The following is a 19,114-nucleotide window of genomic DNA, read 5'->3' on the forward strand; positions in this document are numbered from 1 at the left end:
TGACTCTGATGGTTACTTATTCTTTCATGTTTGAATTAGTTAGTTTCCCATTACTTCACCATGGTATAAAGAGGACCACCAACATCCCATTGTTGTTATCATAATATCATAAATTTGCTTCGAAGTTGTCTTTCTAGTGGATGTATTTAATCACAACTTTTGTCTCTGATTTCTCCACTTATGAGCACTTGTTGTACCCAACTTAAAGAACATGCTTCATTTGTAAGGAAATGATTACAGTGATTATATTCTTATACAATCGTGACAAAAAATATAACCTTATACATTGTCATTTTTACTGCCTTAAAATTTCTACAATTTGTCAGGCTAAATTTACTCATTTCCCGTTGAACAGAAACACATCTGCCAACTCTTAACTCAACAACACAGTATATATCAATATATCTCAGTTGTTGTTTAATTGCACATTCTTCAATAGAGCTTATACAGTGGTACCTCGGTATATGAACTTATTTCGTTCCAGAAGGCTGTTCGAGTGCTGATAATGAACAAATTTGTTCCCATAAAGAATAATGTAAATTAGATAATCTTTTTCAGACCCCCAAAAATACACTTACAAAAGCACTTACATAAATACACTTACATAATTGTTCGCATTTTGAGCCGTTTGTATCCTGAGGTACCACTGTATACTTGTTTGTGTATTTCTTATTTCAGTTTCATTCAAACTCTGTTTACTTCACTACTTATCTACTTATCTGTTTGTCTTGTGTGATGCTCTGTCGTCATAGAAATACTAACATTACTAGCATCCCTGGAATTAGTCGACTGATTGACACATTTCTATATAAGTCTAGTAACTAACAAGTTTATAATTGCCAGGGTTTGGCTTTCTGTCTAACTTTGGTGGTGGGGCCCCCAAGCCCCCCATGTTTGGCCTGGGAGGAGTGACTAACACCATGCCAGGAACAAGTTGTGAGTACTGCATGACTAAACTCTCTCACAGACCACTATCTCATGTACAGGTGCTGCGTAGCCAGTCATCATTGCCGTCACTGTTGAAAGTCTTTGGTTATTTGTTTTGCTTTTTCCTATTTTATGCCTGAAGAATAAACTTGGCATACCAGTGGCAGCATATTCTTTTGATGAGGAGAGATAATGCTCATTTTCCCTTAAAGGTTTGTTCTTCTGTCATATGTATAGCATTAATTTGCTAACTTGCGGCTCCAAACTCCACTGCTTCTTAGGAGTAATACACAGATAACCTGCACATAGAAGAAAGAAGCTTATGATGACGTTTCGGTCCAACTTGGACCATTGACTAGTCACATGGTCCACTGACCATTGACTAGTCACATGGTCTACTGACCATTCACTAGTTACATGGTCCACCAACCATTCACTAGTCACATAGTCTGCTGCCCATTGACTAGTCAGTGGTCCAAGTTGGACCAAAATGTCGTCATAAACATATTTGTCCTATGTGTGGGATATTTGTGTATTGTTCCAGTCACGGTATTGTGCCTTTTTTGTTCTTACTAATAGTAGTTACCTTGTACTATATTTTATATTAATTAAATAGATCTAAATTTTCTTGTAATACTTTGAGTTCATTGTATTGTTGCTCGGAAAGCTTCATTTTTTTGTGTATCACTGCAGCTTGAAGAGTAAATAAATTAGTGTGTCAAGTTTGTATTTGTTTGAATGTTTGATGACCTGTGTAATTGCCTGAGCAGAACAGTGCTTGTAATGTGAATAAATGATTTAGAAAATTGACAAGTTGGTAAATAAGATACTTGTGCAACATTTGGGTATCTTTATTCTGGAAACGTTTTGTCATGCAGTGGCTTCTTCAGTCCAGTGCAGAAAAAGGTGAAAGATAAGGGGTTTGAGATAATCAGTCTCTTAGCCTGGAATCAATGTGCTCAGTCCATCAATCTTGACAAAAGTGCATCATATATGCAGAGATGGGACTTGTATACTTATCACAGATGAGGTGGAGCACTGCTCCACCTCGTCAGGCTGAGAGACTGATTACCTCAAACTCCTCATCTTTCACCTTTCTTTGCACTGGACTGAAGAAGCCACTGCATGGCAAAACATTTCCTGAATGAAGACACCCGAATGTTGCATAAGTGTTTTCTTTATGAGCATATAATGTTCAGTGTTAAGTTTGTCTTAATTGTTTCAAGTTTATTGTGGTTATAGTGCACACAAGCTCCTCCTCGTGGCTACCACTCCATTGGTTATCTTTCTCATCAAATATTAGCGCTCTTTTGGCACTACTATTACTACTAATCTTTTTTTTTATTTGCAATTTTGTGCCTTGTTCTCCCAGTTGATGGAGCTAAAATATCTTCCTTATTTATTTGATTATATTCTTTTATGTTCTTAAATGTGGTTATCAAGTTTCCTCACTTCCTCCTTAATACCAACTATGGCACTTTCACTATTCTCTGAGTTTCTGCATAATTCATATATTTTGTAACTCTGTGAACCATTTTGTAAATTATGTTTCTGTATTACGTTTTATTAGCGAGGACACTATACCACATTTGCATGTTTTGATTTTAGTGTAACTTATGCTGTGATCACTTCTTTTTATTTGCATTTTACTATCCATATTTTTATATTTGCATTCTGATGAAATAGGAGTACAATCCCTCTTGTATTACTCCACATTACATTACTATAAGATCTTGCTTGCTCACTATGCTTCCTCTTGAATTCTCTTTTCTCTAGTAAAGAGGCTCAGTTTTCCATCAGTAGCTGAGTTCCAGCTTTCTCAGACATCAGGCTCCCAGTCAACGACAACCATCATACATAAATACAGCCTCTCTTCACTTAGCGATGTACTCGTTTAACGACGCCTCGTACTTACGATGAGTTCTCTGACCAGTATTCATATTTAAATTTTTTTTTTTTTTTATTAACACACTGGCCGATTCCCACCAAGGCAGGGTGGCCCGAAAAAGAAAAACTTTCACCATCATTCACTCCATCACTGTCTTGCCAGAAGGGTGCTTTACACTACAGTCTTTAAACTGCAACATTAACACCCCTCCTTACTTAAATAATGTACGTATATTAGAGCTGAATTCCTCTATTCTGTTTATTTCAATCTACAGTACACTACTGTATAAACATTTAAGAATATACCAGAAATGTTATAAATGGTGCAAAGGTGACATTAAAACAATATCAAAGATGGTTGACACAAACCCACTGCCATTATAGTATGCTCCTCACTTAGCGACGAATTTGTTTAATGATGTAGTCTCAGGAACGGAACTCCATTGTTAAGTGAGGAGAGGTTGTAAATGCTACTACCACTACCAACATTACCTCTACTACTACTACTACTATCTCCATTCCTTCGTTCTTCCTCCTCTCTTTATTCCATCTCTGCCCTCCTCTCACACATATACAGGTCTCCCTCAACAATCGCGTTTTCAACTTTCGCGGGCTTCACACATTCGCGAATTCCCAACTGCCAAATTTCCAGCCTCCAAATTTCCAGCCGCCAAATCATATTTAAGTTTCCAGCCACCTGCGAGTCCCTACTACCCTCCCTCCGACCCCCGCAACTGGCAGCCAGCCCTCCCACCAGTGTGGCGAGTGTTTTGTTTGTTCATTATTTGCTATTAAACTACAGTATAAATAATGTCAACCCATTCATGACTGCATATTGGAATGGCTATTTGGACAGGTATTGGACGGTGACATCATGTGTTTACTCTTGAACACAGCAAAGAATCAACCATTTCTGCTACTGTTAATAATAACAATAGTAATATTAATAATAATAATAATAAATGCGATAGAATTGAAGAAGGAAATTGTACAAAAATGCGAGGGAGTGGTTTACACATCGTCAGTGTGGCTTTGTTTATGCTGGAGCATTAGTCTCCGTGCTCTTTCAAACATTTCACAATAATTCATAGTGTTTGGTGCTTGTAGATTGAGTGCGACTGGAGTGGTAGAGGCAGTGGTTGAGGAAGCGGTTGAGGCAGTGGGCGAGGCAGCAGTTGAGGCAGTGGGTGAGGCAGTGGGTGAGACAGCAGGTAAGGCAGTGGTTGAGGCAGTGGGTGAGGCAGTGGGCGAGGCAGTGGGTGAGACAGCAGTTGAGGCAGTGGTTGAGGCAGTGGGTGAGGCAGTGGCTGAGGAAGCGGTTGAGGCAGTGGGTGAGGCAGTGGGCAAGGCAACAGTTGAGGCAGTGGGTGCGGCAGTGGGTGAGACAGCGGTTGAGGCAGTGGTTGAGGCAGTGGGCGAGGCAGCAGTTGAGGCAGTGGGTGAGACAGCGGATGAGGCAGTGGTTGAGGCAGTGGTATTTAATAACATACATAATAAGAATAATAATAATAAATGTTAATATGTATTATTATTATTTATAACATGTTATTAAATACCACTGCCTCAACTGCTGCTTCCACCATTACCTCAACCGCTGCCTCAACCCCTGCCTAAACCGCTGCCTCTACCAGCGCCTCAACCACTGCCTCAACCACTGCCTCAACTGCTGCCTCAACCATTGCCTCACCCACTGCGTCACCCACTGCCTCACCCACTGCCTCACTGACTGCCTCAACCGCTTCCTCAACCACTGCCTCACCCACTGCCTCACTGACTGCCTCAACCGCTTCCTCAACCACTGCCTCTACCACTCCAGTCGCACTCAATCTACAAGCACCAAACACAGTGAATTATTGTGAAATGTTTGAAAGAGCACGGTGACTAATGCTCACTCCAGCATAAACAAAGCCACACTGACGATGTGTCAACCACTCCCTCGTATTTTTGTACAATTTCCTTCTTCAATTCTATCGCATTTATTATTATTATTATTACTATTGTCATTATTAGCAGTAGCAGAAATGTTTGATTCTTTGCTGTGTTCAAGAGTAAACACATGATGTCACCGTCCAATACCTGTCCAAATAGCCATTCCAATGTGCAGTCATGAATGGGTTTACATTATTTATACTGTAGTTTAATAGCAAATAATGAACAAACAAAACACTCACCACACAGTGGTGGGAGGGCTGGCTGCCAGTTGCGGGGTCGGAGGGAGGGTAGTAGGGACTCGGAGTAGCTGAGAAAGTGGTGGAGGCATTGGTGGAAGCAGTGGTGGAGGCAGTGGTATTTAATAACATACCTACTACCTAATGAATAAACATACATGTTTATTCATTAGGTAGTAGGTTGGTAGACAGCAACCACCCAGGGAAGTACTACCGTCCTGCCAGATGACTGTGAAACAAAAACCTGTAACTGTTTTGCATGATGGTAGGATTGCTGGTTTCTTTTTCTGTCTCATAAACACGCTAGATAACAGGGATATCTTGCTACTCCTACCTACACTTTGGTCACACTTCACAGACATGCACATGCATATATATACAGTGGACCCCCGGTTAACGATTTTAATCCGTGCAAGAGGGCTCATCGTTATGCGAAATAATCGTTATGCGAATTAATTTTCCCCATAAGAAATAATGGAAATAAAATTAATCCGTGCAAGACGCCCAAAAGTATGAAAAAAAAATTTTTTTACCACATGAAATGTTAATTTTAATACACACAAACTGAAAAAGGCATGCACAATTACATGACACTTACTTTTATTGAAGATCTGGTGATGATTGATGGGATGGGAGGAGGGGAGAGCATTATCTTCTTACTGTTTAGAAGGGGAATCCCCTTCCATTAGGACTTGAGGTAGCAAGTCCTTTTCTGGGGTTACTTCCCTTCTTCTTTTAATGCCACTAGGACCAGCTTCAGAGTCACTGGACCTCTGTCGCACAACAAATCTGTCCATAGAGCTCTGTACCTCCCGTTTCTTCAAGACTTTCCTAAAATGGGCCATAACATTGTCATTGAAATAGTCACAAGCACGGCTTGCAACAGCTGTGTCAGGGTGATTTTCATCTATAAAGGTTTGCAGTTCAAACCACTCTGCACACATTTCCTTAATCTTTGAAGTAGGCACAATGGATTCCACAACTGGCATAGGCTTCTCAGGGTTAGCCCCAAACCCTTCAAAATCTTTCTTAATTTCCATACTAATTCTCACCCTTTTTACCACAGGGTTGGCACTAGAAGCTTTCTTGGGGCCCATGGTCACTTATTTTCCAGAAACACCACCGAAAACACTGTAATAATACGAAATATTCCGAGTGTATGCTTGGATGTTACCGCGGAGGCTGGCTGGTAAACAATGGGACGGCCGGCACATGTGAGGGCACATTGGACGCGTCTCGGACGAAAATCGGTATGCGGGTTTTTAATCGGTATGCGGGGCAAAAATTTTGCGATAAAAGTAATCGTTATGCGGAAAAATCGCTATGCGATGCCATCGTTATGCGGGGGTCCACTGTATATATTGTACATACATCTAGGTTTTTCTCCTTTTTCTAAATAGCTCTTGTTCTTTTTATTTCTTCTATTGTCCATGGGGAAGTGGAAAAGAATCTTTCCTCCGTAAGCCATGCGTGTCGTATGAGGCGACTAAAATGCCGGGAGCAATGGGCTAGTAACCCCTTCTCCTGTATACATTTACTAAAAAAGAGAAGAAGAAAAACTTTATAAAACTGGGATGCTTAAATGTGCGTGGATGTAGTGCGGATGACAAGAAACAGATGATTGCTGATGTTATGAATGAAAAGAAGTTGGATGTCCTGGCTCTAAGCGAAACAAAGCTGAAGGGGTTAGGAGAGTTTCAGTGGGGGGAAATAAATGGGATTAAATCTGGAGTATCTGAGAGAGTTAGAGCAAAGGAAGGGGTAGCAGTAATGTTAAATGATCAGTTATGGAAGGAGAAAAGAGAATATGAATGTGTAAATTCAAGAATTATGTGGATTAAAGTAAAGGTTGGATGCGAGAAGTGGGTCATAATAAGCGTGTATGCACCTGGAGAAGAGAGGAATGCAGAGGAGAGAGAGAGATTTTGGGAGATGTTAAGTGAATGTATAGGAGCCTTTGAACCAAGTGAGAGAGTAATTGTGGTAGGGGACCTTAATGCTAAAGTAGGAGAAACTTTTAGAGAGGGTGTGGTAGGTAAGTTTGGGGTGCCAGGTGTAAATGATAATGGGAGCCCTTTGATTGAACTTTGTATAGAAAGGGGTTTAGTTATAGGTAATACATATTTTAAGAAAAAGAGGATAAATAAGTATACACGATATGATGTAGGGCGAAATGACAGTAGTTTGTTGGATTATGTATTGGTAGATAAAAGACTGTTGAGTAGACTTCATGATGTACATGTTTATAGAGGGGCCACAGATATATCAGATCACTTTCTAGTTGTAGCTTCACTGAGAGTAAAAGGTAGATGGGATACAAGGAGAATAGAAGCATCAGGGAAGAGAGAGGTGAAGGTTTATAAACTAAAAGAGGAGGCAGTTAGGGTAAGATATAAACAGCTATTGGAGGATAGATGGGCTAATGAGAGCATAGGCAATGGGGTCGAAGAGGTATGGGGTAGGTTTAAAAATGTAGTGTTAGAGTGTTCAGCAGAAGTTTGTGGTTACAGGAAAGTGGGTGCAGGAGGGAAGAGGAGCGATTGGTGGAATGATGATGTAAAGAGAGTAGTAAGGGAGAAAAAGTTAGCATATGAGAAGTTTTTACAAAGTAGAAGTGATGCAAGGAGGGAAGAGTATATGGAGAAAAAGAGAGAGGTTAAGAGAGTGGTGAAGCAATGTAAAAAGAGAGCAAATGAGAGAGTGGGTGAGATGTTATCAAAAAATTTTGTTGAAAATAAGAAAAAGTTTTGGAGTGAGATTAACAAGTTAAGAAAGCCTAGAGAACAAATGGATTTGTCAGTTAAAAAATAGGAGAGGAGAGTTATTAAATGGAGAGTTAGAGGTATTGGGAAGATGGAGGGAATATTTTGAGGAATTGTTAAATGTTGATGAAGATAGGGAAGCTGTGATTTCGTGTATAGGGCAAGGAGGAATAACATCTTGTAGGAGTGAGGAAGAGCCAGTTGTGAGTGTGGGGGAAGTTCGTGAGGCAGTAGGTAAAATGAAAGGGGGTAAGGCAGCCGGGATTGATGGGATAAAGATAGAAATGTTAAAAGCAGGTGGGGATATAGTTTTGGAGTGGTTGGTGCAATTATTTAATAAATGTATGGAAGAGGGTAAGGTACCTAGGGATTGGCAGAGAGCATGCATAGTTCCTTTGTATAAAGGCAAAGGGGATAAAAGAGAGTGCAAAAATTATAGGGGGATAAGTCTGTTGAGTGTACCTGGTAAAGTGTATGGTAGAGTTATAATTGAAAGAATTAAGAGTAAGACGGAGAATAGGATAGCAGATGAACAAGGAGGCTTTAGGAAAGGTAGGGGGTGTGTGGACCAGGTGTTTACAGTGAAACATATAAGTGAACAGTATTTAGATAAGGCTAAAGAGGTCTTTGTGGCATTTATGGATTTGGAAAAGGCGTATGACAGGGTGGATAGGGGGGCAATGTGGCAGATGTTGCAAGTGTATGGTGTAGGAGGTAGGTTACTGAAAGCAGTGAAGAGTTTTTACGAGGATAGTGAGGCTCAAGTTAGAGTATGTAGGAAAGAGGGAAATTTTTTCCCAGTAAAAGTAGGCCTTAGACAAGGATGTGTGATGTCACCGTGGTTGTTTAATATATTTATAGATGGGGTTGTAAGAGAAGTAAATGCGAGGGTCTTGGCAAGAGGCGTGGAGTTAAAAGATAAAGAATCACACACAAAGTGGGAGTTGTCACAGCTGCTCTTTGCTGATGACACTGTGCTCTTGGGAGATTCTGAAGAGAAGCTGCAGAGATTGGTGGATGAATTTGGTAGGGTGTGCAAAAGAAGAAAATTAAAGGTGAATACAGGAAAGAGTAAGGTTATGAGGATAACAAAAAGATTAGGTGATGAAAGATTGAATATCAGATTGGAGGGAGAGAGTATGGAGGAGGTGAACGTATTCAGATATTTGGGAGTGGACGTGTCAGCGGATGGGTCTATGAAAGATGAGGTGAATCATAGAATTGATGAGGGAAAAAGAGTGAGTGGTGCACTTAGGAGTCTGTGGAGACAAAGAACTTTGTCCTTGGAGGCAAAGAGGGGAATGTATGAGAGTATAGTTTTACCAACGCTCTTATATGGGTGTGAAGCGTGGGTGATGAATGTTGCAGCGAGGAGAAGGCTGGAGGCAGTGGAGATGTCATGTCTGAGGGCAATGTGTGGTGTGAATATAATGCAGAGAATTCGTAGTTTGGAAGTTTGGAGGAGGTGCGGGATTACCAAAACTGTTGTCCAGAGGGCTGAGGAAGGGTTGTTGAGGTGGTTTGGACATGTAGAGAGAATGGAGCGAAACAGAATGACTTCAAGAGTGTATCAGTCTGTAGTGGAAGGAAGGCGGGGTAGGGGTCGGCCTAGGAAGGGTTGGAGGGAGGGGGTAAAGGAGGTTTTGTGTGCGAGGGGCTTGGACTTCCAGCAGGCATGCGTGAGCGTGTTTGATAGGAGTGAATGGAGACAAATGGTTTTTAATACTTGACGTGCTGTTGGAGTGTGAGCAAAGTAACATTTATGAAGGGATTCAGGGAAACCGGCAGGCCGGACTTGAGTCCTGGAGATGGGAAGTACAGTGCCTGCACTCTGAAGGAGGTGTGTGAATGTTGCAGTTTAAAAACTGTAGTGTAAAGCACCCTTCTGGCAAGACAGTGATGGAGTGAATGATGGTGAAAGTTTTTCTTTTTCGGGCCACCCTGCCTTGGTGGGAATCGGCCAGTGTGATAAAAAAAAAAAAAAAAAAAAAATAATGTTATTAAACCATAACATGTATGTATTTAGTACAATTTACGACGTTTTCATGTATTTTATGATTGTTCATGGTTCAACAAGTTAAGAAAGCGGTATTGTATTATATATCCCTACAATATTTTGGGGCACCAAACATCCGTGATTTTTCAACATTTGCGAGGCTCTTGATCCCCTAACCCTCGTGAATGTTGAGGGAGAACTGTATATTGGTTCCTTTACTTTCATGTACATATTAGTGTGTGACTAGTTAATGGTCCAAGCTGGACCGAAACTTCATCATAAGATTCTTTCTCCTATTTTTTTTTTTTTCAACAAGTCGGCCGTCTCCCACCGAGGCAGGGTGACCCAAAAAGAAAGAAAATCCCCAAAAAGAAAATACTTTCATCATCAACACTTTCACCTCACTCACACATAATCACTGTTTTTGCAGAGGTGCTCAGAACACAACAGTTTAGAAGCATATACGTATAAAGATACACAACATATCCCTCCAAACTGCTAATATCCCAAAACCCCTCCTTTAGAGTGCAGGCATTGTACTTCTCATTTCCAGGACTCAAGTCCGGCTTTATAAAAATAACTGGTTTCTCTGAATCCCTTCACTAAATATTACCCTGCTCACACTCCAACAGATCGTCAGGTCCCAAATACCATTCGTCTCCATTCACTCCTATCGAACACGCTCATGCACGCCTGCTGGAAGTCAAAGCCCCTCGCCCAGAAAACCTCCCTTACCCCTTCCTTCCAACCTTTTCGAGGACAACCCCTACCCCGCCTTCCTTCTCCTACAGATTTAAATGCTCTCCATGTCATTCTACTTTGATCCATTCTCTCTAAATGACCAAACCACCTCAACAACCCCTCTTCAGCCCTCTGACTAATACTTTTATTAACTCCACACCTTCTCCTAATTTCCACACTCCGAATTTTCTGCATAATATTTACACCACACATTGCCCTTAGACAGGACATCTCCACTGCCTCCAACAGCCTCCTTGCTGCTGCATTCACAACCCAAGCTTCACACCCATATAAGAGTGTTGGTACTACTGTACTTTCATACCTATTTGTGGGTTATTTGCATGTTGTTCCAGTCATGGTATTGTGCCTTTTTGTTTTTTAACAACCATCATCTACTAGACAGTTCATATTTTTCAGGCTTCTGATAGTAGTTTGCACTTTTCGTATGTGACTATATATTTCCAGGATCTGTAATAGACCTGTATTCTCTGGAAGCCTGGTTGATGATGCTAGTTACAAGTTTTGTTTGTTGTAAAGGTATGGCATACATTATCGACAAGATGAAGAATTAGACACGTGGAACATCTTGGTATCTTTGTTGTAGACGTCTCATCATCCAGTGGCATTATCAATACAAATTCAAGGACATAATTGGAAGATAGTAGAACTATATACAAAAGATGATGTAATCAGTACCTCAACCTTGGAGTTGGTAAAGATCACAATAGTCCTGGAGAGTCTGAGAGACTCTGGGACTTGATTACCTCATCTTTTGTATATATTTCTACCATCTTCCCATTATGTCCTTGAATTGTATTGATAAAGCCACTGGATGGCAAAACGTCTACAATAAAGATACACAGATGTTGCACATGTGTCTAATTCTTCATCAAGTTTTGTTTAACACAAAGACCTTATGGTAATAAGACACTGACTAGTTTGATCTGGTGGTGGAAGTTTACATCCTGGACCAAAATTATAATGAGGAAAGGAATTATTCTTAAGGACAAGTTAATATATCAAGAGATCACTCAGTGCTGCTAGATGATGATCTTACAGCAGTTATTTTAACTTACTATCTGTGACACCTCTTGTCAAGATTTCTGTTCCAAGAAAGAGGATGAGGAAATTATTTCTTTTTACCTGCCAAGGACTGGGCTGCCAGGGTGTTGGCCCTTGGAATGGCCTCCAGGTAGACCCACAATGATCCCCATCAACTTTCCACATCCAGGTATGGCTGCTGAAAGCCCTGATGGAAAATCTTCACTGCTAATGGCTGAAGAGACAGACAGACAGGGAGAATGTGTGTGTGATAAACGATAAAGGCTTTATTTTAACCCTACTTGGTTCAGGTTAAGGATCGTCTAGATCAAGTAAATTTCACCAACTGAGTCATATTTTAAGCCAGTTCCAGTGCTGAATTCAATCAAAATCTTAGCTATATCACTAGTATGCCTTCTGTTCTATCGATTGAGCAAAGAAAGCACCCATTCAACTATCAAAACTACCCTATAGAGTGCACAGAATTGGGTAATTTGGCCAGTTTTACACAACATTCAAAAAATTTCAATTTACAGAGTCCAAAATAAACACTGTAGACATTCCAGGCACTAAAACAACATTTCTTCTGTTTATTAGCCATGTTTCCAGGCCTTTCTTACATTACACTTGCCTTTCATCTTTTATTCATCTTCACACAGAAACTAGAAGATTTACTCTATTTCTTGGATAAAATACTGTATAAATGACAATGATTGCTCATGATTCATGGTGTCCCTATAATTGAATCAGACCTATTGAAAAACAGACCAGAGGGTGTAAGGGGAAAGGCCTTACCCATCTTCAGGAAAACTCAGCAAGAATCAAATATTTTATATTATACACACTCACCATACAGATCAATTCTCTCAAATTTAGACCCAAAGTTACTACTCACAGCTTATCTGAGTGACTTGAGCTCATGATGTAGGTCTACATGACAGACCTTGGCATCAATAATGTAGATCTATGTGATGGACAGTGAAAGGGTTAATCTCATATATCTTGCCAACACCCTAGTATTCACTTCTTTTACAACCCCATCTATTAATATTTTGTCTATTAACATCTTTGTCTAAGGCCTTCTTTTACCAGGAAATAAGTCCCTTTTCTTTCTGTGTACCCTATCCTGAGCCTCACTTTGCACCTAAACACTCCTTACTGCCTCTAGTTACTTAGCACCTATTCCACCTGGCCATCTCCCACCAAGACAGGTTGACCTGAAAAAGAAGCACTTTCACTATCATTCACACTATCACCATCCTGCTAGAGGCGTGCAGCTACAACCGTTCAGTATTATACTGTTCAAACAAAATTATATTTAGTTTTGAATTCTAAATGTTCACATTTTCCTTATTTTATTTTACTATTTTTGTAGGCTTCAGCTTCGGGACAAATGCCAACCAAGCAGCCAAACCAACGTTCGGATTTGGAACTTCAACCGGGAACACTTCAGGAGGCTGTCTCCTAGGCTCAGGATTTGGGTAAGAGCTTTTGTTGCATGGAACTATAAATGCAAACAACATACCTTCACTATGTATTCCAATTTTGGTCTATGTATATTATACACAGATAACCTGTACATAGTAGAGAAAAGCTTACAACAACATTTCAATCTGACTTGGACCATTTACAAAGTCGTAAGCTTCTCTCTCCTATGTGCGGATTATTTGTGTATTGTTCCAGTCACGGTATTGTGCCTTCTTGTTCTTTATGTGTATTATAATCAGCTTCATCAGCCTTTACCAATTCATATATTTTAAAGTTGGCCAATGTAGCATAGTAGTTTCTCACTTTAATATTTTATGTATACTGTATATGCAGGGCGGCCCTTCTGTATATGATTATCCAGTGTAATTCTTTTGTTAATGATGATTTCTAGGTCTCTCTTTTTATTCACTGTTTTTAACAGTTTGTTTTGCAATATTTCATTCTATAGTACTTTTCATCAAATCACTTGAGGATCAAACCTGGCTCAAGAGAGCCAGGATAACACACATCCACAAATATTGTAATTCAGATCGTGTTAATAACTACTGGCCAATCTGTTAATCGACCAATACTGTAAAAAATATTCAGGAAAGTAATCTATAAGCGGCTGTATCACATACCTGACCAAACACAGGATGATAAATTAGACATGTGTGCAACACTTGGGTATCTTTATTGAGGAAATGTTTTGCCACACAGTGGCTTCATCAGTCCATACAAAGGAGAATGGTGAAGAACAGAAGGAGTTTGAGGTAATCAGTCCCTCAGCCTTGAGTCGATGTAATCAGTCTATCAATCTTGAAAAGAATACAGCATATGTGTTAAGAAGTGGCTTATATGCTGTAGACAGGTGAGGTGAAGCAGTTGTAAGTGGTATCACACTTGACAAACCGTTAGGCATGACCTACTTCCACATTTTGATTTGTCAAGTGTGATACCACCTACGACTGCTTCATCTCACCTGTCTACACTTCTTCCCATATATGCTGTATTCTTTTCAATATTGAGGGACTGATTTCATCGACTCAAGGCTGAGGGACTGATTACCTCAAACTACTTCTGTTCTTCACCATTCTCCTTTGTATGGACTGATGAAGCCACTGTGTAGCAAAATGTTTCCTCAATAAAGATACCCAAGTGTTGCACATGTGTCTAATTTATCAACTTATTGGTTCTCTGAACCATCTATCTACAAGCACAGGATGTTTACACCTGTGGGGATAGTGAGGCTCAAGTTAGCATATGTTGAAGAGAGGGAGATTATTTCCAGTAGTAATAGGCCTTAGACAGGGATGTGTGATGCTAGGGTTTTAGGTAGAGGTGTGAGAGTGGAAGACAGTGAATCTGGTAAGGAATGCAAGTTTTCACAGTTGCTTTTTTGCTGATAACAATGTTATTTTTAGGAGATTTGAAAGAGAAGCTGCTAAGGTTGAGAAATTTGGGAGGGTTTGGAAAAGAATTAAATTAAAAGTAAACATAGGAAAGAGCAAGGCGATGAGAACATCAAAAATATAGGCAGTGAAAGATTGGATATTAGATTGGATGGATCAATTATGGAGGAAGTAAAGTGTTCAGATATTTGGGAGTGAACTTGTCTCTTAACTTGACTCACGAAATCTTAATGACACGATTGCAAACAAACCATACCACGGGCAGGGATAGAACCTGCGATCAGAGAGTCTCAAAACTCTAGACCATCCAGTGGCTAACACAACGGTCTGGAGTTTTGAGACTCTCAGATCACGGGTTCTATCCCCGCCCATGGTATGGTTTGTCTCTTAACTGTTTTGCACTCTGGTAGGGTTGCAGCTTTTTTTGTCTCAAGAACATTAAAGATGGCAGGTAAACAATAAGAAATTATTTCTTACACTGAGACACACTTACGTTTCCTTCCCTGTTTATTTCTCAAATGTTCATATTCTTTAAGTATATTTTTTGTCATTCTAGAGACCTGCTGTGAGACTGGATCACTGGTGATGACTTGCAGAATCATTAACATACATTGCCAATTTCTTTGTTCATTATTTCTCCAGTGCTGCAAGATTTAATTTTTTTTCCATTCTGTCCTCTTAGTTCAGTGAAACTAACATGTGAACACTTGCATAAGCATGTACAGTGGACCCTTGAATTTAGTAGTGCCTTTTCTGTATGCAAAACTATTTTTATTATCTATAAAATTTATTGTTTGTTAATATTTTTGGGTGTCTGGAATGGTTTAATTGGATTTACATTATTTCCTATGGGAAATATTAACAAAACATACATTTTATAGATAATAAAAATAGTTTTGTACTAAATTCGAGGGTCCACTGTATGTATAATATGGATTCTGCTATAGATAGATTGATAAAAATGTGTATATTCAGTTTTAAGGAGTGTATTAAGGGAACTTAAGTGGAAGCCACTCACATAGGCATGAGACTTATGCTTGGAAAATATTACTCATGAGGTGCTTGTCTCTTTATTGGAGATAATACTACCACAGATTCATGAAGAAATTAGCAGCTGTGTGGATCTCAAATGTCATAAATTGCTCAACTTGTAACATAGTGAACTTTGGTTTTCATGTATTATTAATGAAACATTATGAAAAGTGAGGATTTGTGTAGGAATCTCACTCATGATTAGTAGATCCCAGACACCTTCCTCCCCCCTTCCTTCCTTTACCAGTTTTGCCCTGCTTTTGTTGTGGGTTGTAGTGATTGTAACCGGGATCTGCTGCACATGAGTTAGATATCCATATTGACCCACAATTTTCATAATTATTGGACATCCATGAAAATTCTTTACTTTAGAATGAGACTGAATATTTATATTTTCAGAACAAAAACATCTTCAGCATTTGGAACTCAACCATCAGGTATGTATGTACTAATTTTAGGTTTAGATTTAACATCATTTTGCTTTCATAGAACAAACTGATCAAGTGTCCGTTGGTTGGGGTAAAAATGCCCGGATAAAAAGTTAATGCCAGCATAATACTGTACAGTGCCTGCACTCTGAAGAAGGGGTGGGGATATTTGCAGTTTTAACCTTCCTTAGGAAAATCTAAAAAATCTAATATTTCTGCTACTTTGAGGCTGATCAAAGTTAACTCCATTTCTCTAGTATGTGTTCCAGTCTGTCAGTTGACACATTGACACTAAGAAACAGCCAATAACAACATAAAAATCAGCCTAGAAATGCTCCAAAATCACTGTTTTAATCCAAACACAAAGTCAGAAGTTCTCTGTGGTCATCATGCACTGCATGGGACAGTTTTTTTTTATACAGTGCACACTCACTGCATAAACCCATTCTCTCATGCTTGGGCCAAAATTTACCACTCACAGTTTAGTTAAGTGTGCTATGAATAAGACTTATATCTATGCGAGTGACGCTGGCCTCAGTGACGTAGATTTACATGAGAGACCATGAAAGGGTTAAGTCAACTTTTACTAACACGATCCCTTTGAAGTGGTTATGATGATTCTGTTTACCTTGTATGTAAGCTTATTCATTGTATATGTGCATGTTTTCTTGAAACTGTTGTGTGACCAGAATTACAGGATCATCATCACTTTGCATGTATAAGTGTGAAACAGTTATTACAGTGTTCTGCACTGTGGTGCCTGAAGTGCTGGTGTAGTGCACAGTGCTTGGAAGAAGTGTTGTAAGTTGTGTAATAATGCTTTACTGGTGGTATAGTACACTAAGCTTGGAAGAAATGTATTCATGCACAAATGTCATAGCTGCCATAGTTTTTTGCAAACACCACTCTTATATAGAATTTTAGACGATAATAATTTTGTAAACATTCTTAACAAGGGTCTTATATTTTGCAGATGTTTGTCAGCAGCAGGCAGTACTAGGACAGCCAGATCCTTCCCTTGCTCTACATCTTGCTATATGTACACCTTCCTACTTCAATAATGAAAATGATGAGGTCCTGCGTAAGTGGAATCAACTTCAAGCATTCTGGGGTGCTGGGAAAGGTAAGTTACTGTATTAACTTTTAAAATGTTTATCAAAAAACTTAAAGCAAGCTATTAATTAAATTTGTGTAATTTAATAAGTCAAGTGGACCCACCTGGGAGATGTGACAAAGTGTACGGCATAGTCAGAGGGTATTTTGTGAGTAGATAACATTTGTCTTATTGTAAAAATATACCAAAAAGTGGTTAATAATAATAATAATACACCATAAGGAAGTGGAGAAGAATCCTTCCTCCAAAAGAGGCTACTAAAATGCCGGGAGCAAGGGGCTAGTAACCCCTTCTCCTGCATGTATTACTAAACTTAAAAAGCTAAACTTTCGTTTTTCTTCTTGGGCCACCCTGCCTTGGTGGGATATGGCCATTTTGTTGAAAGAATAATTATAATGATCTTTCAACAAATGGGCTGTATCTCACCAAAGTAGGGTGGCCCAAAAAGAAAAGCAAAAGTTTCTCTTTTTAACTTTAGTAATGTACACAAGAAAGGGGTTACTAGCCCCTTGCTTCCAGCATATTAGTCACCTCTTACGACCCGCATGACTTACAGAGAAAGAATTCTGTTCCACTTCCCCATGGAGATAAGAGGAAATAAACAAGAACAAGAATGGTAAGAAAATAGAAGAAACCCCTGAGGGGTATGTGTATATATGTATATGCTTGTACACATCTGTGCAGTGTGACCTAAGTGTAAGCAGAAGTAGCAAGACGTACCTGAAATCTTGCATGTTCTTGATATAGGAAAAAAAGGCACCAGCAATCCTACAATCATGTAAAACAATTACAGGCTTCCGTTTTACACTCACTTGGCAGGATGGTAGTACCTCCCTGGGTGGTTGCTATTTACCAACCTACTACCTCTCATAATAATACACCATGGGGAAGTGGAGAAGAATCCTTCCTTTGTAAGAGGCAACTAAAATGCCAGGAGCAAGGGGCTAGTAATCCCTTCTTTATAAATTACTAAGTGTAAAAAGAAGAAAAACTTGTTTCTTCTTTTTCGGGTCACTCTGCCTCAGTGGGAGACTGCCTGTGTTAAAAAATATAATAATAGTAGTAGTAGAAATAGTTTCATGAAAAATAAAGAGTAAGGTAATAAGAGAAAGAAGAAACTTAGGTAAATAATTTTCATATCAGATTAGAGGAAGTGATTATGGAGGAAGGGAATCCATTTCTATGGTTGGGAGTGAATGTGTTAGTAGATGACTTTATGAATGGTGAGGTAAATGATAGAATGGATAAAGGAAGGAGGGTAGCTAGGGTCTTGAGGAAAGAAAAAACATCAGTGGAAGCAACAAAGGAGGAATATACTAAGTTGGGAGAAAATGTTGTAGAGGATGTAGTAGGCAAGTTTGGAATGCCCACAGCAAATGATAATGGGAGTGTCTAATTGAAGTGTGTACAGAAAGAGGTTTAGTGATAAGTAATATTTTTTTAAGAAAAAGAGGATAAATAAGTACATTGTATATGAGATATGAAATAGAACATAATGACACCAGTTTGCTGGAATATGTATTAGTAGATAAAAGGTTAATGAGCAGACTTCAGGATGTGTATGTGTTCAGAGCATCAGCTGAAGTGTTAAAAAACGTAATACCGAGAGTATAATGGTGTCAACACTTTTATATGGGTGCAAGGCATTGTATTGAGGAGACTGGAGGGATTGAGATGTGTATAAGATCAATGTATTGTGCAAATACTGAATAGAGTATAAAGAGTGAAAACATTAGAAGATACTGTGGAAGAGAGGTTGCTGAGATGATTTAGTATTTGAAAAAGGATGAAGAGTTGGAGAGCAGATGTTATGTACATACATATTGAGAAGTACAGTGGACCTCAACCAACAGCTTTAATCCGTTCCAGAGGGCTTGCCGTTGGTCGAGTTAATTTTCCCCTTATGAAATAATGGAAATAGAATTAATCCGTTCCTGACACCCCAAAATCTGAAAAAAAAAAAAAAATTACATGAAATATACATTTCCTTATATGGAAAGGAATGGGACATGCAAAATAAACAGTAATTAAATGCCACTTACCTTTATTGTGGAGTTGTTGATGAGTGATGTGCCAGCAGCAGGAGAAATTCAGGATTGTCTATTGCTTGGAAGGAGAATCCCCTTCCATGAAGACTTC

General features: G+C 39.3%; 1 protein-coding gene across 3 annotated transcripts in view; it reads left to right on the top strand.

Moving 5' to 3' along the window:
* The window catches only part of Nup54 (nuclear pore complex protein Nup54), a 116,418-nt gene that overhangs the window by 63,964 nt on the left and 33,340 nt on the right, over positions 1-19,114 (top strand). For 2 of the 3 annotated variants that reach the window (XM_070089592.1, XM_070089591.1), the window contains 4 exons: positions 844-936; positions 12,898-13,003; positions 15,833-15,870; positions 16,835-16,984. In XM_070089592.1, coding sequence (XP_069945693.1) covers positions 844-936; positions 12,898-13,003; positions 15,833-15,870; positions 16,835-16,984 — 387 coding nt within the window. The remainder of the gene's footprint in view (positions 1-843; positions 937-12,897; positions 13,004-15,832; positions 15,871-16,834; positions 16,985-19,114) is intronic. The other variant, XM_070089593.1, reaches the window with a different exon arrangement.

The sequence above is a fragment of the Cherax quadricarinatus genome, chromosome 29 (assembly GCF_038502225.1).
Source record: "Cherax quadricarinatus isolate ZL_2023a chromosome 29, ASM3850222v1, whole genome shotgun sequence".
Classification (NCBI taxonomy): Eukaryota; Metazoa; Arthropoda; class Malacostraca; order Decapoda; family Parastacidae; genus Cherax; species Cherax quadricarinatus.